We start from the raw sequence: 27,899 nt of genomic DNA, 5'->3' as shown, positions 1-27,899 counted from the left end.
CTACGGTCGTATTGCATCATTTGCAGACGACTTTGGTCTGACTGGTTGGACTTAAAGGAACCAAAAAACTGCCATACTGGCGAGGTAGTGTATCTCCTCGCTTTCAGCACTGATTCTCTCGTCTCTTCTCACTCGACACTCACATGCTGTTGTTGAGTGAGGCAGGCATGGTTTCTACTTGGCTACGAGGGAGGGACTGAGTTTGTACATGCGACCAAACCTGCTTAGTCTATTTTTCTAGCGCATTCTCTGTTTGTTTGTTTTTTAACAAAGTTCAGTAACTTTTTTTTCTATTGATATCACGCACGTTTCGATCACAATATATATTGTCATCGTATTATCGCCCAACCCTAAGTTGACCCCCCCCCCCTTCACATGTTTAACATGAATTACTACTGTTCTTTTCTTTACTGACGTGTGTAAAATGTCTTGTTGATGTTGACATTTGTTTTTCTCCCTCTCAATCTCCTCTTGACAGTCACAATGAGCGGAAGGTGACCTGCAAGCATCCTGTCTCTGGATTACCATCACAAGACAACTGTATCTTTGTCGTCAACGAACAGTAAGTCTCTTGTTTATACTTTCAGAATGCCACTGCGCAACATTTCTGAACACTGCAGCTCGCCGTTGAAGCTCCTGATGTGTAATATCTTGCATTATTCCACCTTGCTACCCTTTATTTAAAAAAAAAAACCAAAGGGCTTTTTCGCATCGAGTACTTGCCGTTATCTTCCTTCAAAACAACAGATATATCATCATATTCACATTATTCAAGAGGATTTATTGATTTGCATAATTGGCCTGCTGTTTTCTACAAGGACTCTGGTGGTGTTTTTAATCTCGATGCCAGAACCTGACAATAAATAAGCCATTGTATGATGTGGACATCAAGGAGTAGGAATGACATAGTTCCCATTTTTCTCATTGTGACCTGGTCAAAGGGTCACAGCCTATTCATTTGTTCATGTCCACACAGATATGACCAACAAGGTTGTGTCCATGTGATCATCAGCTCTTCTTTCAGCATGAGTCATCACACATCTGCCCACATGACAGGGTTGTAGGCCAGTCATCTTGAACTTTCATTTCAGGGAGAACAACTCTCTGTCTGACTAAATTTGGTCAGTTTTTTTTTTGTCTCGGGAATTCTCATTTTTAGACGTGTCCGTCTTTGACCCTTGAACCCTGCTGGTGTCCTGCTCATAGGCAGCTTCTTTCCAGACTCTAACAGGAGGCGTAACACTGATGCATAATATATTATACTGAAGCAAATGTGCTTTGCGTCTCAACTAGAAAACATCCTAAATATACATGCAGTACTGCCCACACTGTGACATTTGTCTCAACTTTCTCTTCCACCCAAGTCATCTGAGCTTAAGATTCACAGTTCCCTCAGAAACCCCAGTCAAAGCAGATTCCCCACAATATAATATTGTGTCATCACAACTGGTGTCAATTACTGTATTGAGCAATGACTGCTAAAATGTGTTTTTGCCTCAACATATGACATGTCACTCCCATGTGGGAAACTTTGGCCAAAGTGCAGTAAGTGATGGATGGATGAGGATGGTTTCTCCAGTGGCCCATCACATCACATGACATGCAGCCACTTCAGCTTCCTTCAACGTGAGGCTTAGAAATAAAAAGATGTCCAAGTTTTACTTAAAGGAATATCTTTTTTTGTCTCAACATAATCTCATGTCCTGTATTTTGTTATAAGCAGAGATTGAAAACAGTTTGTTGCAGCACAACTGTCATACTGCACTGTCTTGACACATTCCTCCGCTCACTGCTTTGCTCTCACGTCTCTGCTGTTTTTCACCCTGAGAGGAGCAACATGTCAGTGAAGATGATTCCTAATTTAGCAATTGATTTTTTTTTATTATTATTGTTGTGAGTTGTGAATAAAACAATTAATCTATATCAGATGTACTGTAACGGCAAAGAAAATACACTTCAACAGTTGATTACAGTGCATGTCATCCAACAGTCTTTTAGAAAAAGTAATAAGGATGTAAATCTGAATGTTGGATGAGTAATAAAGGGCAAACGCGTATTTTTGCTGCCAGAGGGATTAAGAAGCCAGGCTAGAAATCATCCCCTAATCTTCTCTACACTTTAAGTAAAGTCCAAAGCTTCAACTGCCATTGTAATTTCAAGCACTAAGTATGTAATGTAGAATAATCTTCATTGAGCAAGACATGAGATAGATAGTAAATTTACGACATGGATTCAAAAGAGGAATTGAGAATAACCTGCAGGTCTTGTTTTGAATTAACAGATATGAGAACGTATAGTCATTATACATATAGTCTGCCCTTACTGGTATTATAAAGTCGGTCTGTATATAAAATGAATGAACGTGGCCTTGTGTTTGAAAGGCGAAGCTTAGGAAGTAGCAGTTAGCCTCCAGGGAGCGATTCCACCAGTTTTCCTGAGGACTTAATGTTCTCAATCGTTTCAGGTCTTTTTTTCAATGGAACACGTCAGTTTTGTAGATAATGCTCCCCATACATCATAAACTATATTCTAAAGTTCAACTTACTTAATGTGTGTTAAAACCTGAGCCAGAGGTGCCACTGTTTGGCTGTCTGACTCATAGCTTCCCTTTTCCAGAGCACCATTACGTATGGACTCATAATGGCAAAGAGTTTGATTTTTAAGGCTTTTTAAGACAGAGAATGTGCCCTTTTTCAAGATGTAGGTCACAGAACTTAGCTCAATGAAGGAACAATATGATATGATGAACAATATTCGGAAGTTCTAGCAGACTTGTCAGACATTTTTAGACCATCTTGCCATATTTAATGGGGACCCTGGGCAGTAATGAGATCCACAGTGGACCACCCACCTTTTCCTTGAGAATGAGAATCTGTGTTTGAATTAAGAACACTAAGTAACGCAATCTCTGTGTTTTAAATTGTAAGCCCAATATCGTTTTGTTATTTTATTATTGATTTATATAAAGTTGAGCTTATATTTCACTTCAAATTGGCAGTGAGTGTCAGTAACGAGACAAATAGTGATTGTAGTCAATATGGGATCATCCACAGCCCTTCAAGTGTTTGGATTTTAAACATTGGGCTGCATCAATAAATTGTTTATTAATTACTAAATTAGTCATCAACTAGTTTGGTCATAAATATGGTTTGTGGACAAAAAAAGACATCTTAATTTCAAGATTTGGGAAACGCCAACGGGCATTTTTCATAATTTTCTGTATTTTTATGGACCAAACCAGTAATTAATCCATTAACGTTTAATTTCATCAGAATAGGTGAATCAGTCATGCATTGGTCTTTGTTGTCCTTATCGCATGGTTTTTCAAGGCTTAATGTATCAGTTCAGTTTTGTGGCATCTACAGTTGAATGAATCCATGGCTGGAGCTCATAGAAATAGCTCCGTTGTAAGCTATCACTTGAACAATGTCCTTTCTCAATCTGCTTTAAAATTGTTTATGTGTAAAATAGAAGTTATATTCAAGTTTTATGACATGGTCGCACTCAGCTATGCTGTGAGATGCATGTTGCTGCACGAGTTTGTGGCAAAGCCCCGTATTTGACACGTGACCTTCCTCTCCTCTGTGAATGTCAGCCGTCGTCATGCGTGCATGTCTGAACATATTTTTAGTGTCGCACACGATCATCTGCAGGCGGATGGAGTATATTATATTTAGAACTTACATGTAAACACATTTTTACCAAAGGCAACGTGGCAGCATGATGCATAAGTAAAAACTATATCATATATATATTTCTTTTTATTGTGAATTGTGGAAATTTGTGTCACCCAGCTTTTAGCAGATAATAAAATTATTATCTGCTAAAAGCTGTACGGTATACTGTAAAGTGTGTGTTCTCCACATTTATTTCTAATGTAAAACATTTGGACAGTATTTTTTTCCTGTAAATAACTCTTGTTGTTGCACAAAAGGATGTGGGTGGTTTGAATATGTTTGGATGACATTGTTATGCATTTGCATTTCAAAGTCTGCTAAGGTGAACGAAACAGTACTGTCTAAATCATTTGTTTTTGTATCAGCAAAGCCAGAGCTCTTAAACTCGTGCTGTGTCCCTGAGCTATGTCCTGTGGCCCTGCCACCAATTTTTGCCCATCATAATCGCATCATATTGCCTCCACCTCACTGAACATTTGTTTTTCCCTCAAAAAAGTGACCTTTTCCCCTTGACCAGCCCCTTCCTGACAGACTAGATGCTCATTGGCTCCAAGGTCATTTGAGCTTGAGAACCCTGATCTAACTTTTTCTGCGTTGCATTACATCCTTGATGAAATCTGAGTTGTGGCTATTGACTGATTTTCAGGTAGCTTGTTGCTTGTCAGGTAGCTTGTCTTAACTAAAAAGATAATTTATGATTAGCCAAAAGTATTAGGAAGCATGTTCAATATGTTTTCAGGTTTGTGTAAGAAAGATTTGTGTTTTTAAGAATCTTTATTCTCTATTGTATTTTTATTATATTGTTATTGCTTTCTGCTACTTTTGATACTTAAAGGCGCCATATGTAAGAATGTGGCCAAAAACAGTTACTACACTCAAATTCAAAATACTGAGGTTTTTTAGGTTTCGTTTTCTCCGCCATTGTAGCTCAGACGTAACTGGCAAGCCGTGGTTGCTCGGCAGCTGAGACTCTGACTGCAATGATTGGTAGACGGTGGTAGGTGGCGCCAAAACATAATTTCAAAGCATAAACATGATTTGCGGTCCGCAAAATATTTTTTGCTGGCTGTACTGTTGTTGTTGGTGAGTTTAGTATGTTATATGAATATTATTCCTGAGTCTTTCTTTAGATTTATTACATAATGCACCTTTAAGTACAGTAAATGTCAGGTACATTAAGACTTATACTAACATGAATAAAATAAATAAATACAACTATTTTAAAAGGTGACTTTAACCTCTACCAAAGTAGGTAAGATATTTGTACTTTTGTACAAATTTGTGCTCAAGTATCACTCAAGTACAAGTATTTTATACAAGACTGATCATGACACGTTTTCTGAAACAAAGTCAGTGAAGTCTTCTCATAATAATATAACGATTCAGTGACGTACTTTTGTTGTTGTGTGTTTTTTTGAAGGCACCAAACATCAGTAACTGTACATATATCCAAACCTATATGACGACTGTCACTGTACAAACACACCGTCACACGTGTTTGCTTACTTTTGTCGCCAAGTCTATTCTTTATTAAGAATCTAATCAGGTGGGGTTCACTAGCAAACAGTGTTTCAAAGCTCTTTATTTCTTTAGAAATGCTGTTTGGTCATTTTAAAGTGCACCCTCAGCTACTCCGTGCAGTGTTTGCTTAGGACAGCAAACACACGGTGGATCAGTACGTTCACACTGACACACAAAATCCATGCAGGGCCACACAGTGATGTGATGTTTGCATGCGTGGTGTAGTTTCCCTGTATGTGCAGAAGTGTGAGCTTTGACTTGTCACCAAAATGATCAGTACTGTTAATTAAGATCCTGTCAAAATATAACAAAGTGTGAATTAGATTTCTAGCAGTTTAGAAATAAATAGTGGAGATGAATGAATGAACATTATTTACTCTTTACTGTAAATCAGTTCTTTATTATCACACAGTATAGTTCTTCATTTTCTATTAAACTGAAGTGAGCCCATCTCATCCAGACAATCGTTCTGAGAACAAGCCTTAATGTTGCTGGCAGAAAAGTGAATCAAATCTTATTGGAATGCTTTTTAATTTCAACATTGTCTCTCTGTGTTTTATTGTGAGAAATAAACCAGCAACAATACTGGTCAGGTTTTTTTTTTTTTTTTTAGAAAATAACAAATATATCACTTTATTTCTTTTATACGTTTCCAATTCTAACTTTTTAGTTGCTTATTTTGATTTCTACAGTTAGTGTTTTTTTTTTCCCCAATTGTTCTCTTGTGACTTCTTTTTATTTTCACTACATGAAGATTTATAATCAATACCAAACTAATTATCCTCAAAGCTCCAGCACACACAAACATGCCACAGCTCAGAGCCTGGAAATGATCTGCTGGCTAAATAGAGCATCACATACAACAGTGTTTCTGTGAGACCGAGGTAAATCCATTTTCTCTGCCCCTCCCCCGACCGTTGGACACATCATCGATCACGGGGTCACTCAGGATTATGTCCGTCCGTCACAGGAAGTCCTGTAAATCTATAGAGTTCATTTTCTGAATCGAGCTCGTTAGATGACGGAGACGCGTCTCGATGGCGTCTCGTCTTTTTTGCACAATAAGCTGTTTTTGAAGTGCGAAGCAGAAAATTGTGTGTAATTCAACATGAGAGAGCGTTAGTCACACACTCGTCCACCCCCTTGCTTCCCCCGATGGTGACCCCCAGATATAAAGTCAGTCGCATTCCTCTGCACAGAACATTTAGCCATTTAAAACGAGTCAGTGAGCTCTAATAAAAGAAATAATAAAGTTCTCCTTTTAATGTAAATCAATAATGAGGCTTTGCTGTTAAATGAAACTGAGCCTTGCGCTGTTATATCTTCAATGTACAGATACAACAAAAGCACACTGTGGTCCTCATGGTTTCATTTCATTATATTTCTCAACAGTCGTATGAGATCTGTTGCTGCGAAGTGATCATCATCCTATGTTTGTTGCCTGCTGTGGTTAAACTGAGCTGATGCTCTCTCTGTGATCACCTTCAGTATCAAAGCACTATTTCTATTCTGGTATTAGTTGTGTCCATGTGTCTCAAGACATGGAAAGCCACTGAAGACTGAACCAGGAATACACAGAAAGTCGTGTACAGCTTAAACAGCTTTGTGGGGAGACAAGGACATTTATTTATAATTCAAAATGTATATTCAAAGGTTTTGCACTATAGCTTTAAGTGCCTCATTCATGCCACCTTGTCACAAGTCCATGAATGTTGGAATACTAAATTAGCAGCAGAGAGGGAGGGTTTAGTGTGGAGCTCACAGTTTCTTATCCAGTGACCTGGAACCACAATTTCTTAGAGATTGCACTTTTTTTTTTTATAACCGCTGCAGTCTTTCTGCTCGACTGTAGTTTCCCAGTCTTCCCTCAAGACCGCAATATTGTTCCCTTCCTGAGATGTAGGACATCTCCTCGGGGCAAAAGCAACTTATTTCGCAAGGTGTTTTATCCAGTTTCAAATCTATTGAGCATAATATGCTCCAAAATGCTTTAAAAAATGTTTATGGGCTCCTTTGCCCGATTCACTGCGTTGTGCAGAGTTTGCAGTCCATTTTAAAGTTGTTAGAGAGATGAATCTGCAGTGACATAGTGGGAGTAATTGGCTTGATTCATCGGCCCAATTTGAGGTCTCATTATAACAGTTTGAAGTTCAGAGGAATTATCGGGGAACAGACTATAAAAGCAGCTTCTGCTGTTCTTCTTCTTTTATTGAGGTCATTCAACAAAAAAATAGGAATCCTATTTCTCAGAATGACGACTGCCCTGCATGATCTTTGCATACTTATACTTTTCCCTTTTTTTTTTGTTAAGATCTGCCTCCAAAGTGCCAGCGAATGAGAAGAAACAACCAACGCCAAACATCATGAACGACGCCACTAACTCCACAGGCGGCTCAGACTACGCCGCAAACCCCAGCAGCCCAGCGGGAAGAGTGAGTGACACACACAATTATCATGGGATTATCACGCCACGTCTGTCTGGAATGAGACGTATACTCGCCTGAATATATATAAAAACAAAATTAAAGGTTGACAAATGTATATAAATTGTTATTTTTCTTTCCAGCCCTCAAGGCCTTCCAAAAAGATTCATAATTTTGGGAAGAGATCCAACTCTATCAGGAGGAATCCCAGCGCTCCAGTGGTGAAGAAAAACTGGCTTTACAAACAGGTGAGCAGCACAATATGAATATAAGGAAAAACATGTTGTCCAGTAAATCATATGAGTCGTTCTAGTGACACGTCCCTGTAGATGGATTCCCGTGAAATCTGCTCCAGACTTTCTTTTCCATCTAAGGATAAATTCTGCTGTCTTTGGTGCTTCAACCTCACTGTGTTTCATGTTTGGTCAGCTGAAAAGTACACAACAGCATTCTATAATACAACATTAAGATAAAATCAGCCAGCGTTGGTGTATCAGAGAGATATATTGGTTGGACCGAAAAAGAAAACAAACTGAATGAAACATACCAACCTAAAAACCACAGTGTTATCCGTTTTTAATTTCTATCTTAGTATAGGTGTTAGTAACAAGAATCCTTGTTTTGCCCAGGCTTTAGTTAGTGTAAGCTGAGATTTGATTTTGCTCTGCTTTGGCCAACTTCAGAATCTCCAAATAAAAAACAATCACTGGCACACTAGAGGCGGGCTTAACACGATGACGACGACAGAGAGGCAACGTCGAGCAGCTTTAATGATGCGTACATCCAACATGGCAGCTCCTCAAAAGCAGATGTTCGACTGTTGTGTCCATTTCAAGTTACTTGCGAAAGGCAAAAGGCGTTAAGACACCATTACTAGAAAGCCATTGCACCAACAACACTACAAGACTACAACAACACATCTGTTGACACGTTTTCTGTTGTTGGATCGTTGGTCTGATAGGTTGCAGGTCTATCCAAATGGGTACAGAGGTGTTTTCTTTCGTCTGTTGGTCGCACCTCTTGAAAGTGGAGGTGACACTTTTTACACCTTGTACTCGGTCAAATGGGATTGAAATGCAGTCTGGTGTTAAGGCCACATTATACTTCTCCGACTGCGTAATGCGTTATCCTTCTGGACGGATAGGCGCTGCAATTTCTCACCCGATCAGTAGGAGTCGCTGTGCAAGGTTGTTCTGCTTCTGGCTACAGTGAGCAATGGCGTCCGAGAGAGAAAGACTGTTGTTGTTGAAACAGTGGCCGTTTCTCACTTTTCTGTGTCCCGGAACGCAGTTTTAAGATCATTTGAGGCGAGAAATTGGCCATTTAGAGTCTAAACATGTGCTGTGTGTGTTAAGATATGACGTATTTATAGTTCGGCAGCGACGAAGTCGGCGGTGTTCAGCTCCGCCTCTGTGGACGCTCCGTGCTCACTGTGAGCCGGCACAGAGCAGCGTTATCTCGGCCTGTTCCTGAGGACCAATCGCAGCTCTTGCCGTCTCCGTTGTCCCTTGACGGAGTGACGGACACTTAAAAAATATTTCGTGCAGTCGGAGACGACGCAGAGGCTCTTCGACAGGCTCTGCGTAGGCTACGCAGAGCACTTTACGCAGGAGTATAAATTGGGCTTTTGTACAATTTATCTTCCAAGAGATTAATTGCAATAAATTAAATCCTGTCCAGATCATGCTGCATTTACTGGAAAGTGAAAAAAGACAAAACAAAATTGAAGTTTTTATATTACAGCAATAACAGTTGACTTAATGATTGGTGGACAAACATGTCCCATTTATAAGTAAGCAATGATATTAATGATCTAATAATTGCAACCTGTATTTTTGTTTCCTTTATACACAGAGAACACGGTTCATGTTCTCCCCTTTTTCTCTATCATCTTCAGAGGAAGGCAAGGGAAGCTTTTTGATGTCTGACAGGATCTGATTTCTTTGTCCAGTTTTTCTGCTCAGCCAGTCAAGCAGCAGGGGCATTGTTTGAATACCAATCCTTCATCACAGCTCTGTGGTTACTTTGCAGCGGCATGAAAAGTGGATGCTTGAAGCATCTCTTGGTCAGACAGGACTCTATGCTTCCTAAGTGGGCGACTCAATTTAGCTTTGATTGCATTTAGCTTTGTGAGCACATGATGGCCTCCTTTGGTCGAGCTGCCAGCTGCTATTTCTTTGGGGACCTCAACCAGGGGCGCTATAGATCAAGCTAAAGACTCACAAATACTCTGCTACCCTGAATGAAAGCTGGATTTACACTTTTATTTCCTGTCCTTATTGAAAACTGTGAGCTGAAGAAAAGGAGGAGATCAGAATATCACAGTGATTGATGTGCTTGGTGAAAGCCTTGTTTTCTTTCTTCCCATCTGAACAGAGAAATATTAAACATTAACAATTTGATTTAGTTTATATATTAACACACGGTAAACTGTGCAGTTGGGATTTAAATTGTACAGAGAGAATGTGGAGAAATGTAAATGTCATGACCAAACTAAACAGCATCTGGTATTGTGATTTTTTTTTTTTTTTTTTTTTCCTACTAATGTGTTAAACATGCTGATTCACTGAACTGAATTTCCATCTAAAGTAAACTGCAGACCACATGCCATTTTGACCATAATGACAGAGTCGTTGGGGTCCCTCCCTCTGCTTTTGTCTCGGGTTAGAGTCCACGAATAAGGATTCGGCTCAAGTTTTCCATTAAAGCAAAACGGGGGCGAGTTAATACCCTTTTCCTCACCCTTCATCCTTTTCAAGCAGCAGCCTTGAAAATCCCCCTTGATCGTGGCATAGTGATACTGGAGAACAACTTAAGCACATTCTGTTGCTGGCCACGGGACAGAATGCTGTGATTTGAACGTCAAATGCAACGACCAGGGTGAAAATGCAGTTGAAGACTCTCTTTATTGTGTTCAATTCATAGCAGAAATCAAACATAAACACATTAGACTTACTCCGTCATGTGAATATGCAGAATTCCAAACTACCCAAAGTCTAAGACAAGTCTAAACAAGGAAGACAAAGGGAAAAATGTGTGATGTTGACATGTGAATAATTGGAAGCATAACCTACTGTATGTATTTCTGTTCTATTTACATGGACAGACATTGAATTTTTCTTTAACTGTGTCATTTTATTGCCATCTCACTGCTGGAGTGGTGGATTGACTGTATCATATTCCTCTGGTCTCTTTATAGGACAGTACAGGGATGAAGCTGTGGAAAAAGAGGTGGTTCGTGTTGTCCGACATGTGCCTCTTCTACTACAGAGGTGAGTACCTGTCCTCTCAGGTAACGACACGGTTCATTGTTATGTGAGCGCTTTGAACAATTAATAGTCTTACATTACTCGTGCACTTAGCCGCTGTGACCTTTCCAGTCCCGTAAGCTGTGTTCTTGGCAAACCCAAGTCCCTGTAGTAAGCAGCCTGTCAGGGCCAACTGAGAAGACGCGTTAATTGAAATGGTTTCTCCTGTCATCTGTATCAGAGATCATTTTTCCTTTTTTTTTTCCCTCAAGCAAAGCCAGGGCTTTAAATGGGGCTTAGAAAGGGACGTCTTTTTTTTGTTTTCTAAGAGAAAGCGTAGCAGGAAATTGAATTTCACATTATGTTTCCAGAGTTGATGCTCTATTAATACACTGTTTGCATACTTACGTAATTCTTGGATTCAGATATTGTACATCAAACGGAATTTATTGTGCTAATATTTACAAAACTTCCTCTAATTCCACATCATAGTGAGTCATACTGAATGATTAGTCACTCTTTTTTAATATGTTATGGTGTTTACACAGTTAATTAATTTAGTAACACCAACTAATATTTTTCACTGAATGGGGCAACAGTGGCACAGCAAGGCTTTCAGGCTTTGCATGTTTTTAGGGCTGCAACTAATGATTATTTTCATAATCTCTTAATCTGCCGATTATTTTCTCGATTAGTCGAGTAACCGATTGCCCCATAAAATATCATAAAACGTCGGTCAGTGTTTCAAACCTGGAAATGATGATCTTCTCAAATGTCTTGTTTTGCTCGCAAACCAAATGTTTTAATGATTTCTTTGTTCTATGGAGCAAAGAAACCAGAAAATATTCACATTTATAAAGCTGAAAAATCAGAAAACTTGTTGTTTGGGTAGTTTTCCTGCTCATGCTCTGACTTCCTCCCACAAACAAGACATGAAGCTGATTGGAGACTCCAATCTGTCCATTGAACTGAATGGTCTATGATGGAATAGTGAACCTGCCTCTCATTAAATATGAGTTGGGATTAGCTCCAGCTCCCCATGACCCTCAAAGGATAAGTGGTAAAGCTAATGGTGGAACCAATACTTTTCTGACCAAATAATTAAATGTTCTACTTTGACCGAAGTGCAAGCTTGATGTTTTATTTATTCGGCCACTACCACCGTCTCCTCGGTCAGTTTTTTTTTCCTGGTCCAGTTTAAAGCAATTTTGAATCTGTCCGTCCTCATAAATCCTCTCCTTTGCTATAGTTGCAAGTTGTTCGATGTCATCTTTTTCATAAACTGCTATTGACTTGGGTTTTTCCAGCCTCTCTCGTACAGAACTAATGATCGTACCAAATATTGACACAGCTGTGTCCGAAGAACGACTGAGACCTTGCTTATTGAGAAAAGAAGAATACTGTGAATCACTCGTGGTGCACGGTGTGCTGCTGCTGCTGCTGCTGCTGCTGCTGCTGCTGCTGCTGCTGCTGCTGCTGCAGTTACTGAGAATATATGGGTGGCACCAGTTCACACATCACAGTACTGTTCTGCTCACTTGACGCAGATACAGTCATCGTTTCTGCTGATCAGGATGACATCCAGTCTGTGTTATTTCTGGTGTCTGCAGTGCTGTCTCTTTCTTTCCGCCCACTGACTGACAAAAGCCACAGACGGCAGCAGGCCCAGGCTTTATACAGACAAACATGTAGGGAAATTGTATCCATCAGCGGGGAGTGGGCAGAGAGGTGATGATCCGTGCTGCCGCCCTAACTAAACACAACAGCTTTCTGTTGCAATGATCTGGGTACTGTGGCGCATTCAGGAGCTCCCACAACATTAACTTGTGTGCAGCTTGTTCTGCAAAACCTGCTGTGTTTGTGTGCATTTTATAGATAGATAGAGGCACAGAGCCAAGATGAATAAATAAATATGGGACCAGTAAGACTCAGGTAAAGCTGATGCTGGGGAATAGAGGTGTCTTTCAGTTGTTAAAACTTCAGCAAAGGATGAGATATATAAGATGTACTGTAGCTCCTGTACCTGTAAACTACCAGGGACAGTGATGTTGATATGTATTCCTGATACAAATCAGCAACTGTGTCGCATTCGGTCATTCATTTATTCATCGTCTACTGCTTTATCCTCCACATGAGGGTGATGGGGGAGCTGGCGCCAATCCCAGCTGACATAGGCGAGGTCACACCCAGGTCACGTTGTTCATAGCTTACAATGAGCTTGTCTGAGTTAAATCTTAATTTTGCACAGGTGTATAATATCAGTGGTGTAGTGTCGTCTACTGTCATGAGTATATGACAGTGCTTCATTGGTTAGATAATCACCAGGCAACAGGGAGAGCTAATGCTGTCCATCTAACTGAGACACTTCTCTCCGCCAGATATCCCGCTTTTTAGTATTATTGATTGATAAAAGCTGTACATGCAAATCAGCTGTCAGCTTGGAGCAGGGAGATACATTTAAGGACCATCACTTACACCATACACCATGAGTTTTTTTTCACGTTTGGAAAAAGACCGAACCCTGTGCAAAAGATCAGCTGTTTTATACACACAAATACAATTAAAGGAGAAAAAAATACCCAGTGACGGAACAAACAGATACTTGGATCATAAAGTCCCAGAAAGTTATATTTACCTCACATTAATACACACTTTTGGATGTTGTTGTTGTTGTTAAGGCGAGTTATGAGCGGTTATTCTTGTCCTCCTCAAAACCAGGCATCGTAATACGATGTTTGCTCTGACACCAGTTTGTCTGCCGTGGCCAAAATGACACGTATGTTGAGGAATCTCAACAATGTATTGTTGTCGAGGAAAAAAACGAGGTGAACCGTGATGCATCCTTAGATTTTAATGCGGCAGAGACATAGGATGTGTCCCCTATCGACATCCCTGCAGCGGTCGACCCGAGTACAGATTTTAATTTTCCAGAAATATAACTTGGTGTTAATGAGGTCTCACATGTTCCTGTCAAAAGCTTGTGACTTTTCCATCACACCCACAGTCAACACTCACACTGTGCTGCAGCAGTAATTGCTCCATGTATTTTGTCCTGTTGTCTAAAAGCAGTGCAGGTTGCCTTTTTTCAAATTGGTAGGTTAAGCAATTCTGGGTGCAAAACTCTGTCCACTGTAATCCCCCCAGCAGAGAGTGCTCCATTGTCGATGTTTTTCCCTGTCTGCTAACTTAATGAGGATGTGCTGTCCAGCACATTGAATCAATGCTCATTTTTCTGCTGACTGGACTCTGTTCCTTCTGCTAATCTGACCAACACAATCCCCTCAAACCCCTCGTGCAATGGACTTAGTTCTCTATTAATGTTTACAATTTAATGTTCATCACGAGATGTGTTGACATATGATCCTATCAAATGGTTTGTGTTGACATGATTTTTTTTGGTTGGTTTTTGCTGCAGATGAAAAAGAGGAGGGGATACTTGGCAGCATCCTCCTACCAAGCTTCCATGTGTCCATGCTGTCTGTGGACGATCACATTCACAGAAAATATGCCTTCAAGGTCAGTGCGTGTTCTCTGTCCTCTCAAACTTGTTATGGTTACGTAGATGTAGAGCTTGGAAGTAAAAGTAAGCCATTCGTATTAGTTTGCTTTTCAGTTGAAGGTAAAGTTCTAAACATTTTCAAAAAGTCAGTTTGAAGGCCTTTTGAACACTGAAGTAAGAAATCCGTTTTACTGTGGTGGTCATACTTTAAACCACAGTGTTTTCTGAAGCATATAAATGAGCTTCTGTGTTTTAATTTTCTCTCAATGTGTTTCCCTTTTCATTTGGGAATATTTTTCAACAGTAAAATGAGGCAAGGCAAAATTAATTGCTCACTGCTAGATTTAATATGACCTTTTGTTTTTGTGTCTGTCACAAAGAAATACGTGTTATTTCAAACAAGATTTAATAATATAACACACAAACACAAGCAAGGACATAGAACTGTCAAGAAAAGTGTTGAGTCAGATCCTCTTTTTGATAGCAGAGATAATCGAATATGTTTTGTTGATGTTCTGACGCAAAGAAAACACTTGCCTCGGTCATAGCTACTGCCTGTGGTGTACTACAATACTCGTTTGACTCGGAAACCCAATGTTATTGGGCAACAGGCATATTTTACGGGATCTCAGTGGTGTGTACAATATTTGACTGTGGGTCCCTCATAAACCCCAGAAGAGACAACAGAGTTGTCCTGCCAAGGCAGCCAAACACAGACGCCCAGGAGTCTGCTCAAGGTCTCTCCAACCACACAGTCCTCTCTTTTTCCAACTTTGACTCAGGCTGAAGGAGAGAGTTAAGGGAGAACAGGGCACAACCTCTTCAGCTTTCAGTGATTCACACAGGAGCAGGGCTTTTTGACTGCATATTCTTTCATTCTAACCATTGCCCGCCTCTTCTATTTGTGACTGGCATGGCCCATGTCAGTAAAAGTTATTTCTCAAGATTATGCCGATGCGAATGAAGCAATGAAAGTGCTTCTTTTGTTTTCATTGGTAAACAGGATATTGAGGTTGTTCACCAAACATTCTGTTTTTCTCTTTCTATGCCTGGCTATCACAATAAATTGCTTTGTTCGCTGCGAGGGACGAGCAACAACGGAACAATGAGTCTCCCATTCAATCGACTGCATGGTAAGTCCTACAGTACTGTGGTAGATTAACTTCTCTAATCTAGTGGTACGCATGCTACTCTGGTGACTCCTTTGATTTATATGGATGTTCAGGCTTTTCTCGCCTTTATTTGCCAATAAATATTACAAGTATTGAAGTTATGTTTCCACAAAGTGTCTCTACAGCTCTATGTTTCTCTTATTTACATGCCCTCTCTCTTTCAGGTCACCTTCTGTGTTTGTCACTGTTCCCTGATCCTAACAGGCGACACATCCCAACATGCGGACGTACTATTTTTGCACCGACACGGCCCCGGAAATGGAGTCGTGGATGAAAGTGATGACCGACGCGGCACTCGTGCATTTAGATCCAGTTAAAAGGTTTGTAAGCAAATCACCAACATTTCTAGACTAGAGCCTGAATGTTGGACATTTGGGAGATCGTTAGCCTTTAAAAGCTGGGCTTTAGGTTATCTGAAAAAGGGCATTATCGTGTTTTGTAGGGTTTGTACTATAAGTGTTTTTAAATCCCTCGGGGCAATCCCATTTCCATCTGAGTTTTCTGCATAAAACTGTGACTTTCTTTCATATTGTGTAAAAATGACTAATTAAGTTTATTACGGAGAATGCTGTGCACGTGTAGGCATACATGTGAGCGTGAAGGCATAGTCGTTCAGAAGATGTCACGCAGAGCTCCACTAGCTAATCAGGATCACAGGGGTCTTTCCTTCCTTCTTTTAAAGTGTGTTTAATGTCTGTCATTTGGCAGCCCACTGGTCCAATGCTCCTCCCTTTTCATGGACGAGTGGAGGCATAATGGTGAAGTGCTCTGTAATTAACAGAGCGCTAGTCCCTGAAATCCACTGAATAGCATTGTGAAATGTGATGCCGTTTCAAGGCATCTACCACCTAGTGTGACGGCATGATAAAGTCCAGCAAATTATATTTTAATGTAAGGAATCTGATGTCTTGAAATTATCCACAGCGATACGGCTTTTTTATTTTTTTTTCATCACATCACATATACAGTAGTAGATGTTAAGCTGGTGAATGGTGTGGAAAATGAAAGAGTTCCAGTCTTCAGATAAACCTCATTCTTCTCTAAGGGCCTTTTCTTTAGGTCTTTCTATAATCTCTTCTTTAAACATGCATGCGTGAAATGTGTGCAGACTTTTATAGACTTTAATACACATGTGCACTACTGGGCTAGTGGAGCCACAGAGGGCTGGAAAAGACATTATGTGACTCGTGCTGCTATTTAAAATGATACAAGTGGAAACTGTGAAGGAATGCCTTCCCGAATGCCCTCTTACTGCTAACCCAGTGAGCTCTGCTGCTGGGGGGAATTTGCAGAACTTTGAAGTTGTGACCTTGTGTCCATCTGATGCCAAGTGGTAGTGGTGTCTGTTACCTCTTGAGACCTCCCTAATGACCACAGAGTTGGATAGGTCTTGTAGAGAGGAGGCAAGGAGGGAGCTTCAAATGGATTACTGGGCCCTGAGCACCACCTTTGAGATGTGCCTCAAAAGAAGAAGTGTTTTATTGGGGGTATCTAATTTCCTTTTACATGCTTGGTCTCCTCTGGCAGCTGGAGGAGGCACTGTGTACCTCCACCCATTTTCTTGACCCTTTCTTAATTTCAGAGGTCCCTATATTATGATATTTTATAAAAGCATTACTGAACCTTGGGATTATTGATTGATTTTTGGACACCACAAGATCTAAGATTTTCCTTTCTCATCATACTAAGGTGTCCTCTTTTTTCCCCCCCATAGATTGAACCAACTCAAAGTGGAGCAGTGTGGACCACAAGAAATCAACCACTTGGCAAACCACAGGCCACCACTCACGCAGCCTGAAATCCAGAACAATGAACGCAACCGCGAGGTCAACCTCGAGTGCACTGCGGCCGTCGCAGCCGCCGCCGTGGAAGAGGGGAGGAAGCAGAGAGATGCTGAGCGGTACGGGTTCCAAGCGGACGGGGCAGAGGGTGAACGTCCGCTCACCAAGATAAACAGTATCAAACTGCAGCCAGCACAGGCAGCAGCTGTTAAAGCCAACATCGCTGCACCACAGAGTCCAGCTTACGTGGACGGGTCGCACCGTAGCCCCCAGGTCAATGGATCCGGTGAACAGCATCCAGGTGACGGAGCCAGTGTCCCTCCACAGCAAAGTCCCACCCATGAGCCAGACCGCACGCTGAGTAGGACCAGCTCCATGCAGCAACTGGAGCAGTGGGTTCGCACACAAAGAGGACGTAACCAGGACGACGACACCAGGAGGTTGGTTTCATTTCAAGACCATTTTGTAGCATAAGGAAAAATCGTTCAAAAATTCAGTGACTTCATCGTGAGATCTCAAGATGCATGTATGTGTGCCACAAAAGAGAAAATATATTGGCACAAACTGTTTTTAGGTCATGACACAGGAGGCCAATTTTGTCCCACTTCAACAAGAAGTGGAGCCTGACTAAACTTAGTCCAGTGTGGAGCTGCTGATTCAAACAGGACATTTGCACACTCTCGTTTTCCAAAAGCATTGTCTCATTTCTTTTTAAAGATTTGTTGTTTGAAGCCAGATGAATCACACGGGCCTCCTTCCATTAGTTGAACACACAAGCCAGGGTTCTAGCCAGGATTTTATTTTAGCATAATGCAGGGCTCTTTGATGCCTTGAAGAAAAAAATCAGGCAAACGTTAAGTTCATGCTCTTTACACTTCAAACACTACATACACTCTAATAATAAGCAGCTATTATCATAAATTAAGTGATATAATTGTAGTGATTACCTGACCGTGCTCTTTCACTCACCTGTGCACACATTCACAGCATTCGTGCGAGTTCCTGTGCCTTCGTGCAACAAGTATTGCAGCGGAAATCTATTTTCAGACTTTCCCCAGCAACAAGAAATGCTGTTTTCTGATTGGCTGATAGGTTGCTAATTCAAGACAGCCGTATGAATGAACTACGCAGAGCAATCTGCCTTTGCATCATCGATTCATAGATTACTAGTTTATGTGCGGTAAGTTTTATCACTTCTCAGCGTGAGGAAAAGTCATGCGTGGCATGAAATACCATGTGTGCGTTTCGATGCTGGTGTGATTAGATCACAGTCGCCACAAGCAGTACACGTTACAGCAAGGAGCTCAGCACGGTGTTGACACTGATGCACAAAATTGAGGAACGTTACACTAAAAAAATATATATATAATAATTTCTTCAATTAAGCTTAATGGATGTAAATTGTAATTGTAAAATGCGCTAGAACCCTGCAAGTGTCACACTTTTAGCTGTGCCAGTACATAGATCGGGGATAAACAATAGCCAAGCAGAGCTTCTGACCCTCTTATTAAACCCTCTCAACATGACTGTCCATCAGTCTGTCTCCATCTGTTTGCTCAGCGTGTGCTTTGTTTGGCTCAGTCTCTTGTTCACTCTCTAATCAAGTTGATTTTAAGAAATGTTTACACAGACCTACTTTGAGCAATACATGGAGTAGAACATCATAGAGAAACCATGGACAGGACTTGATGTTCCCTGTTCTCTCTCCGTCTCTCGCTTCAACTGTCCGTGTTGTTTATTTTCCATGTTGGCACAAGCTTCTTTTTTTTTAAAAGCGCTTTTTGGTTTTACAGACCAGTGAGTGATGTAGGCAGGATCTGTCAGGGAGTCTTAATAGGAAGCTCTGACTGCCAGCTGCACTGACTTTGAACCCACTGTGGAAGCTTTGTTGTCACTGGAAAGGTCTAATTTGTCCTCAGGCTTTTTTGATTCTAGTAAAGACATAAAAACAACATGAAAGTAAAGTATTCACTCATAGCACGCGGTGACCTACTGGTGTTGCATACTGTGGTCAAGTTTATGCTCTGTGCTATTCAGACACGTCCACAGCAGAGGATGTGAATGCAGACTGAAGCTTTGATCCGATTTGAAGACCAGACTGGTGATGTTAAAATGTAATTGACAATAAACTACTTATCTTCTCTGAACCTCTGAAGACCACCCTATAATATTATATATTCAACAAAGGCACATTTTGGGAAGATACAGGAAGACACTGAAGAATTATTAAAGTTTTATTACAGACTATCTCGATTGAGGGCTTTAGCATATTTTTGCCCAACTGTGTGAGAAATAATTGTAATATGAATTAATAAGTGACTGTCTTTTACCAAACTCCACTCAAATAAATAGTTAAATGTTTTTTTCTTTCTCTCCAGTATCACATCATACCAGACACTGCCTAGAAACATGCCAAGCCATCGGGTACCCTACATGCCTAATTATGGAGACGGCTACCGCAGCATGCCCAGGAACAGCATGGCACAGCGGGACAGCATCTGTAGTATGTCGCCATCATTGTACGACCAGATCTTGGGTTCCATGCCACCCGACAACCGCCGCTCCATGCGCGACGACACCATGTGGCAGTTGTACGAGTGGCGGCAGAGGCAGGGGTACACCAGGCCGCCGGGGCTCTACAGCAATATGGCCAGTCCCAAAACCATGATCAACCTGTCGGAGCATGCTGCACCGAGCCTCTCCATCCCTCCCTCACCCTCCCATGGCTCCCTATCCATGTACGGTGGCTACTCTCCAATGCGATCTTACAACGCGAACAGTGGTCACTCTGAGGTTTCCTCCCCCATGTACAGAAGAGACCTGAGCATCGACAGACGGCAACGGCCTCCACTCGCCAAGGTCAGTTCAGGCAGACGGTCAAGAGGTGATTCAGCCACATGGAAAATAACGTATTTATTGTATATTTGCATTAAGTTATTTGATTGGCTGACGCTGACTCCTGATGCATGTAATGTGAGCAAAGTGAAACATCGAAGCCCTTAGTGCAGTTCGGCAACATCGATGCAGCTCCCATTAAAGTGAGTGAGAAGCGTTTCACTTGATGCCTCCACCTCATGTGTGAGTCGGCTGCAAGGATCATTTGTTATAAAGCTGCTTGTGGTTTTATATGCTCAGACTTTTCCCGTGTAAGAACAGTCCCAAGTGATTGTGTTTTGTTACATATTGTACACTTAAATACTAGGGATGCACGATTTGATGGGCATTATATTGGTATCGGCAGATATTGGCTTTAAAATATATTTTTTCGGATATCGACAAACACACCAAGATCTAGTGATATGACTAATGACTACAACACACACACAAAAAAATCGTGCTTACCTTATTTGTATATATATATATATATATATATATATATGTGTGTATATATGTATTCATATACACATATGTGTCTATATGTGTGTGTATATATGTATACATATACACATATGTGTGTTTATATGTGTGTATGTATGTAAATGTGTGTAAATATATATATATATATATATATATATATATGTGTATATATATATATATATATATATTATGTTCACTAAATCACTACAAACCAGACTATCAGATAATTGAAAGCTTCTCATGCATTTCTTTGTATTTGATTGAAGCCTTTGTCTAAAAGTAATTCCTCAGAACAACAGATAGTGTCACTGACAGTTTTCTGCTTGATTCACTCTGTCCTGCAGTATGCTTACCCACCTGATAGGCGGTCCATGCCTGTAGGGATCCCAGTCCAGACGATCAATGCCCAGTCTCTCCAGGGCAAAACAGTAAGTCTATCGCTGCTTTCTGTCTGTCCAGGTTCAGCAGTCTCCTCAGCGAAGCTATGTGTATGAATATAAATGTAATATACCACCCAGTAATTTCATTCCTTGGGGTTCTACACATAGAGAGAAACATAAGGCTATTTTTGTAACGCCACCTGCCTCTCTCTGTCTTTCATTAACCTCCACAAATACATCATGACAGGATCTTTACACGCAGATTTAGGCGAAGCTCAGATTTACATTGTTCCAAGTGATGGGATTTGGGCTGTGCTCACTTTGGTAACTCCTTACTGTGTCCTCGCATTTCTTATAAAGTTTGTGTTATAAACGCTTAACTCTCCTGCCTTGAACGGACCTGTAGATTTTGCATGACGTGGCTGTAATCTCAAAATCCTGAGCTGCATGAAAACTCAGTACCTGAATATAACAACTTTTCACTTATCCCTATAGGAGCCTGATGCTTCTAAATCTCCTGTCCCGGTGTGTTCTCTCCTTTTTTTTTCTCCCACTCCCTCTGGGATATGTCTTTGTTTCATTGTGGCTGTTTTTCCCCTGCCTCCCTTGAAGCCCGAGGAACTGACTCTGCTTCTGATAAAGCTGCGACGGCAGCAGGCAGAGCTAAACAGTATCCGGGAGCACACTGTAGCGCAGCTTATGCAACTAAACATGGATGGCGACAACCCAAAGGTCAGGCCCCCAGAGATTCCTCTGCAGGCGTGTGTGTTAGTGTGCAGTGTGTATGCCACCTTCAACCTCACACATCATCCATCTTGATCCAGAGGATCTTTTTTTGGACTTCACACATGGCTGATGTTAAGGGAAAGGAACTAAAGAGGGCATTTTTCCTTAAAAGTCCTTTACTTTGGCTTTAAGTAATTAGTTCATCATATTTTGGGGTTTGCCTCTTCACTTTGCAAAAGACAATAATGTTATTATTGTAAAACTAAATTCTGGCTTTTTATAGTTGAGGAGATTATCACGTTTGTGCCATGTCAGCATGAGCAAAGCTGTCGATTGCTTCATTTATTTCTCCACGAGGAGTCCAGACAGTTGTTACCCAGAAATGAAGCTTAAAGCCACTGCACAGCTTAAAGAGTGATCAGCTAAAGAGGTCGAGGCCACTGGCAAATGTTAATATCAATTCAGGATTCACAATGTTAGTCTTTTCTAAGAGGACTGATTACAGATTTGACCGTTGCTCATGTAGGTCAACCAGGCTTGAAGCGGTGATTGGTGGAATTTGAGTGATAAGGGTTAGGGATGACTTTGCTTTTAAGTCTTTACTCGCTGTTCCACAGTTAATTTGAAGTCTCCATGTAACAGAACTACTTAATTTAGTTTATGAAGAAACAGTAAGATACTGGAATACTTGTATTATTTATGTAATCTTTAATTATTGTTTTTTTTTACCTCAGCTTCCTGATTTATCTGTGTTTTTGTTGACCCAGGCCCATTTAAAAGCCTATACATGGTTATTTAGCTTTAAAGGAACTTGGCCCATAGTGTTCTCATTCGGTTACTTTGTTGGGTACACCTGGAACCTGAACTCATTTATTCACCTTGGTCAGTCCTACTGTCCTTCCTTCCCTGGCTATTTGGGTACACAGTGCATGATATGTGTGTGAAAGTGGGAGTGTGTGTGTGTGTGTGTGTGTGTGTGTGTGTGTGTGTGTGTGTGTGTGTGTGCGCCTGTGTGCACACTACTCACTCTCCTGTTGCCTTCTCTTTTCTCTCCGTCGCTGCTGATGCTAGAATGACATACTGTCTCATCACCTCCAAAGGAACCTCATGTTTTTGGACAATCAGGTGGGGTAATGCATGAAAGCATGGCCCTGTCTCCTCCTGTCATAGACTAAACTCATTCAATGCTTTGCTATTAATGATAGTAATTAATGCACTTCATCATTTAAGATATGGAGATAATGAAGTTAGACTGCAGCAGCACCTGTCCCTCGATTCTTGATCCATCCCCCAGCTCAACCATCCACACTTCTAGTCATCTGCACAAGCATTATTTACCACATTGCCGACCAGTGCCTGCTAATGGATGCCAACTTAAACATGTTGTGTACTTATTGTTCTGAATTGCATTTAGAATTTGAGTAAATACAGAAACACAATAATGTGATTCTTGAGAGGATCATTAAATATGAAAATTTGCTGATTCATGTAGCCACTGATATTGTACTGTAATTTTGCTTTAAGACAAAATATGGGGGACATAATTTGCCACATACATTGCAACAAAACTGAAATTTTGCCCCGACAGTGTTTTCCTTTAAGGAGGGGTCTCTTCTTGCTTCTCACTGCTGTATCCGTCCCTGTTAACTGTGGATGCTTCCTTTTTTGTTTGAGTCTGCTTGCTGAAAGAGCACAAGGCGACGTAACAACATTTGTGGGTGTTGTCTCTGAATTGAAGCACTGCTGTGAACTGACACTTGCTGTATCGCTCCTCTCCACACTGGACTAGATGAAGGAAAATGACCCTTTAATCGTCATGACTCACTCTTTGATTGAGAACTCTGCCCCGAGGCCTCAACTTTACCAGCAAGTAAGGCCGGCCAAAGGCTGTGCTCCGCCTCATCCTCACCACGTCACTGTTGTTCTTTTTGGTCTGTTTTTTGCAATGCGACGTCCAAGTCTCCGTGGCATCTCGAGAATGGTCCTCCTGTATCGTTTGTATTGCCAGCTCGTCCTCATCCATTGCTTTTGACTGTTTCCCCCCCATTATGAGGAGAAGTCATGCCGAGTATGGGCATGACTTGTAAATGAGTAGTTTGATGTGTATGCTTCACTGTGCAGTTTGAATCCCCTCCTCACTCTCAGGTTTGTGTGTGGGTGCTATTAACCTTTATTAACCTTTATTCTACATGTTTCTATCTGTTTAGAATATATTTATCTAGCAGTGGGACTATATCAAATCAAAAGTTCAGGCTGTGGTCACACTCGGATCACGTAGGTAGACTGTAGTCCTCATTCGTAATCATCTTGTTTTGGCTTGTGCCCGAAACCAGTGAAGGTCAGTGTGTGATTCTTCGCCACCCTTTGTGGAATGTGTGTTTTCTCTCAGCGAACCCTCTGGACCTGGCAGGAGGATTATAATGATTCTGCATTGTCAAACTTGTAACTTTTAGCACATAGGCTTGCTGCATTTTTTCTAAGCTCGATACTATTTTTTGCAGTTCAGTGGGAGCCCAATGCTATATTTAACTTATTTTCCAGTCAGTCCAACCCTGTTGTTAGTGCACCTTAGTGGTTAAAGTGTGTACACACTTAAGCACCAACCATTAAGTGGACTTACCTACCTAATATGGCCAGGAGGCATCGAAGAAGACGAATCTATTTCTAGGTAAACTTTCTCCCTTTCTCCGCCTTCATTTTAGAGAAAGAAGGTGGAGAAAGGGAGACGGTTTACCAAGAAAAATGTGTGTCTTGACCTCCTTTGTCCACTCTGCTGATGGAAATGATTAAGAGAGCTAGCTTGTGTCCGACGATGGCCGTGATATCATTTTGCCACTTTTGTGACTGCCTGATGAGGCGTAAAAGTGCTGCTGAAGACTGTTTTCCCTCCACCTTCACCTCGTTCTTCATTCATTGTCAGACATTCCAGCTTGGCAATAGCTGCATTTCCAAGTGCATTCCCACCTGTTCAGCTGCCAGAAGTCTCCCCCCCCTCGACCTCCTCCTCCTCCTCGTGTCACTTGTAGTTTCCCCCCACACAACACCACAGTGAAGCTCTCTGATCTGTGGAAGTCTCTGCATGTTCTCTGTGTGGAATGCCATGTGGTTCTTTGGTCCCACCTACTTTAACTGTAATGTGTGTGGTTGAATTGAGGCAAAAAAAACAGTATTGAATGACACGTGTGAACATAAGGTGTTGGACAGACAGAGGAGTCTGAAAGTACTTTGACAGGAAGGTATTTTTTGTTGTTTTGACTCTGTTGGCCAGCAATGAATTTAATATGAAATAATATTAACACAACTCATAGCTTTATAGGGTATTTGGTGTGCAGGGTAATGATTCTAAACATACTGTACAAGCAAAACACCATTTAGTTTAATTTATTTTCTTTTTATCGTGGAGAACACATTTGATCTGAGCTTGGATATGATCACATACTAAAAGCAGAAAAGGCAAAAACAAGTAAGAAAATGCCTCTGGTTCAGTTCAGGTTCCAATTAATATCCGGCAGTCAAAGGAAGATGCTGTCATTTTTTCAAACTAACACAAAATAATTATTTCTGTGTGTGACATTACTTGCAGTTGAAATAATTTGATCTGGTTTTAGGTGTGATTTTTTTTTTTTTTTCCAAGGATGCTTTTTTTGTTGTAAGCACCATGCAGTACTGTGTGACGACATATGGAAAGTGTTTCTGCAGTTACTTTAAATAATATTGCACAGTGCGACTCACTGCAACACATTCTCAATTAAGCACAGCTGTGTGAAGGGAAGAGCTGCACAGCATGTGCTGGATTAAACACATTTGGTGCATAGGGCCTATGTGCCGACTCTAGACTTCAGTAAACAATATTGTTTAACATTCCTTCCCGTTGCATTTCCAAAAAGAAGGGAGAAAAAAAATCCCCCTCATTTTTGCTGATGGAGACAAACGACTGTGTGTGGCTCCAGAATCGGTAGAGAGACGCAGAGACTGTTTAGACTGGCCACTCTTCCATTGTTGGTTTGCAAACTGAGACTGAAGTCTGAAATACGAGTCTCTAATTGCAGCCTAATTCTGTGGCTCAGTGACGGGGCCGTATCACGACGCTGCATTTGATCTCCGGCTTCTGTGCGTCTGCATATTTGGTGTTTTTCTGTCGCCTGATGTCCTGCCTTTCTTTGCAGTTGAGTCAAGATGATTACAGAGAACACGCCTACACATGTATGCCAGGAGAGGTGGACACTGATGTAAGTTCACGGTTAATACTCTTGCATGACATAAAGCTCTGTCCAAACCGTCTGTAATTGGTCACAGCTCTTTTTTTTTCTTTTTTTTTTTCCTGTTTAGACCAAACTGAGCAGGTTGTGTGAGCAGGATAAAGTGGTGAGAACACAGGAGGACAAACTTCAGCAGCTCTACAGAGAGAAGGTGACTTAACAACGCACAACTTTGCGTCCTTACATGAACGTACATGGCTGTGATGCCAAGTGGCAATGAAACATACCAAAAAGAGTCTGATCAAGCTGAGTTGATATGTACGAGATGGAAAACGCTGGTGTTCTTATCTTGTAGGAGCAAAGAGAACCAAGTAAATTCAGTATTCCGAGCTAAGGATATGCTTAACTGAACAGTATCGCATTGTTTTTGCCTGCCATATGTAGCAATAGTTAAGGAATTCGAGATTAGGGAGGGGTCAATATATCGATTTGGTGAAATATCACTGTCCTTCCTCGTGCAATACAATAATTGTTACTCCAGGGCAAGTATTGATATTTTAATTAACAAACTAAGGTGCTCTAAAGTTAACAGTCCCCGACGGTTCCATTTGCCGCGTGTCGCTGCTTGATTTCTCCTCATGGTGGCACTGCTCAAATGAATGGGGGAAAAGAAGTTACTTGGCTAAAGAAGAGGGAGTTTACAGGGAGTTTTAAATAGAGAAATCCTGCACTGATGTTTTTTCTTCACTGAGACAGATATTGTGATGTATCGCTATTTCAATGTCTTGCGATACATTGATATCACAGAATCCTTTATCATGATATTATTGGTATCATGGACCATGTATCGTATCGTGAGATGTATTCTGCCATTCTCTTTAATTGATCATTTGTAAAAAAAAAAAAAAAATGGAGCCGAAAAACAAGGTCATTGTTCAGATAAAGTTTGAACGACTGAGAGCTTTTGCTATAGACTTAAATGCCCGGATAAGACTTGTCTAACGTTAGCTGATATGAAAGGTTATGGTGACAAATTACATGCTCATGCTGCGCGTGTATCTGGTGTGTTTGGTGTTCCTTCAGCACACCCTGGAGACGGCGCTGCTCTCAGCCAGTCAGGAGATAGAGGTCGGCGCTGATAACCCTGCTGCCATGCAGAGTGTCGTCCAGCAGAGAGACTTACTGCAGAGCGGTCTGCTCAGCACCTGCAGAGAGTTGTCCAGAGTCACCACCGTGAGTCACACGACACACTCACAAGCACACCTTTTTTTTTTTTTTTTGTCAGGGTTGCTATTATAAATATGTTTCAAACTTTGTCATTCACAAAGTATTTTTCTCCCTAACCAGGAGCTGGAACGGTCAATGAGAGAATATGACAAGCTGGAAGGAGATGTGACTCAGTCCAAGAACAATCTGCTGGAGCAGTTAGAAGCTCTGGGAAGCCCTCAGGTAGGATAAACCTTGAAACCAAAGTTGTGCTATTTAAATTGTCAGTCTAATGTTGGCGTGGTGTCAGTACCTTCAGGCTTTTCTTCAGAGCCTTGAAACAAACCTGGAATTTTCCTTGAGCAACTGCTCAGCCTTTTTCACACAGTGTGTTCTGAGCTGTGTGTGGGGGGGAGGTAAAGTAACTGTAGCACTGATAGAGCAGGCCTTAATTAAATCTGTCTTTTATAATGGCTGTCATTATGTGAGAGAAACAGACGTAACGGTTAACCAAAGCCTTTTTACTGTGTAGAAGTCAGAGGACCAGCAAGAACACTGAACATAATCTTCTCACATTCCTTTAATCATATTTCTGTTGCTCTTCTGTTCTTCCTGTATCCTCCTTTCTCCAGTCAAACTTTTCCCTCTTCTCTCATCTTTACTGATCTTGCTGTAAGGCCACTGTTTCTCACAGACCGTCGGAGCAAGAG

General features: G+C 41.1%; 1 protein-coding gene across 2 annotated transcripts in view; it reads left to right on the top strand.

Moving 5' to 3' along the window:
- Positions 1-27,899, top strand: part of plekha5 (pleckstrin homology domain containing, family A member 5) — a gene marked incomplete at its 5' end in the record, with an annotated part of 88,277 nt that overhangs the window by 49,707 nt on the left and 10,671 nt on the right. For both annotated transcript variants that reach the window (XM_083893639.1, XM_083893638.1), the window contains 16 exons: positions 479-562; positions 7,510-7,630; positions 7,765-7,869; positions 10,821-10,893; positions 14,285-14,385; positions 15,745-15,860; positions 17,255-17,761; positions 19,700-20,180; positions 21,023-21,106; positions 21,671-21,790; positions 22,856-22,909; positions 23,574-23,654; positions 25,951-26,013; positions 26,114-26,194; positions 27,067-27,216; positions 27,331-27,432. In XM_083893639.1, coding sequence (XP_083749765.1) covers positions 479-562; positions 7,510-7,630; positions 7,765-7,869; positions 10,821-10,893; positions 14,285-14,385; positions 15,745-15,860; positions 17,255-17,761; positions 19,700-20,180; positions 21,023-21,106; positions 21,671-21,790; positions 22,856-22,909; positions 23,574-23,654; positions 25,951-26,013; positions 26,114-26,194; positions 27,067-27,216; positions 27,331-27,432 — 2,323 coding nt within the window. The remainder of the gene's footprint in view (positions 1-478; positions 563-7,509; positions 7,631-7,764; positions 7,870-10,820; positions 10,894-14,284; positions 14,386-15,744; positions 15,861-17,254; positions 17,762-19,699; positions 20,181-21,022; positions 21,107-21,670; positions 21,791-22,855; positions 22,910-23,573; positions 23,655-25,950; positions 26,014-26,113; positions 26,195-27,066; positions 27,217-27,330; positions 27,433-27,899) is intronic.

The sequence above is a fragment of the Microchirus variegatus genome (genome assembly GCF_963457635.1).
Source record: "Microchirus variegatus genome assembly, chromosome: 8".
NCBI classification, from domain to species: Eukaryota; Metazoa; Chordata; class Actinopteri; order Pleuronectiformes; family Soleidae; genus Microchirus; species Microchirus variegatus.
Note: the sequence above shows the minus strand (reverse complement) of the source record. Positions and strands in the feature narration are given on the sequence as shown.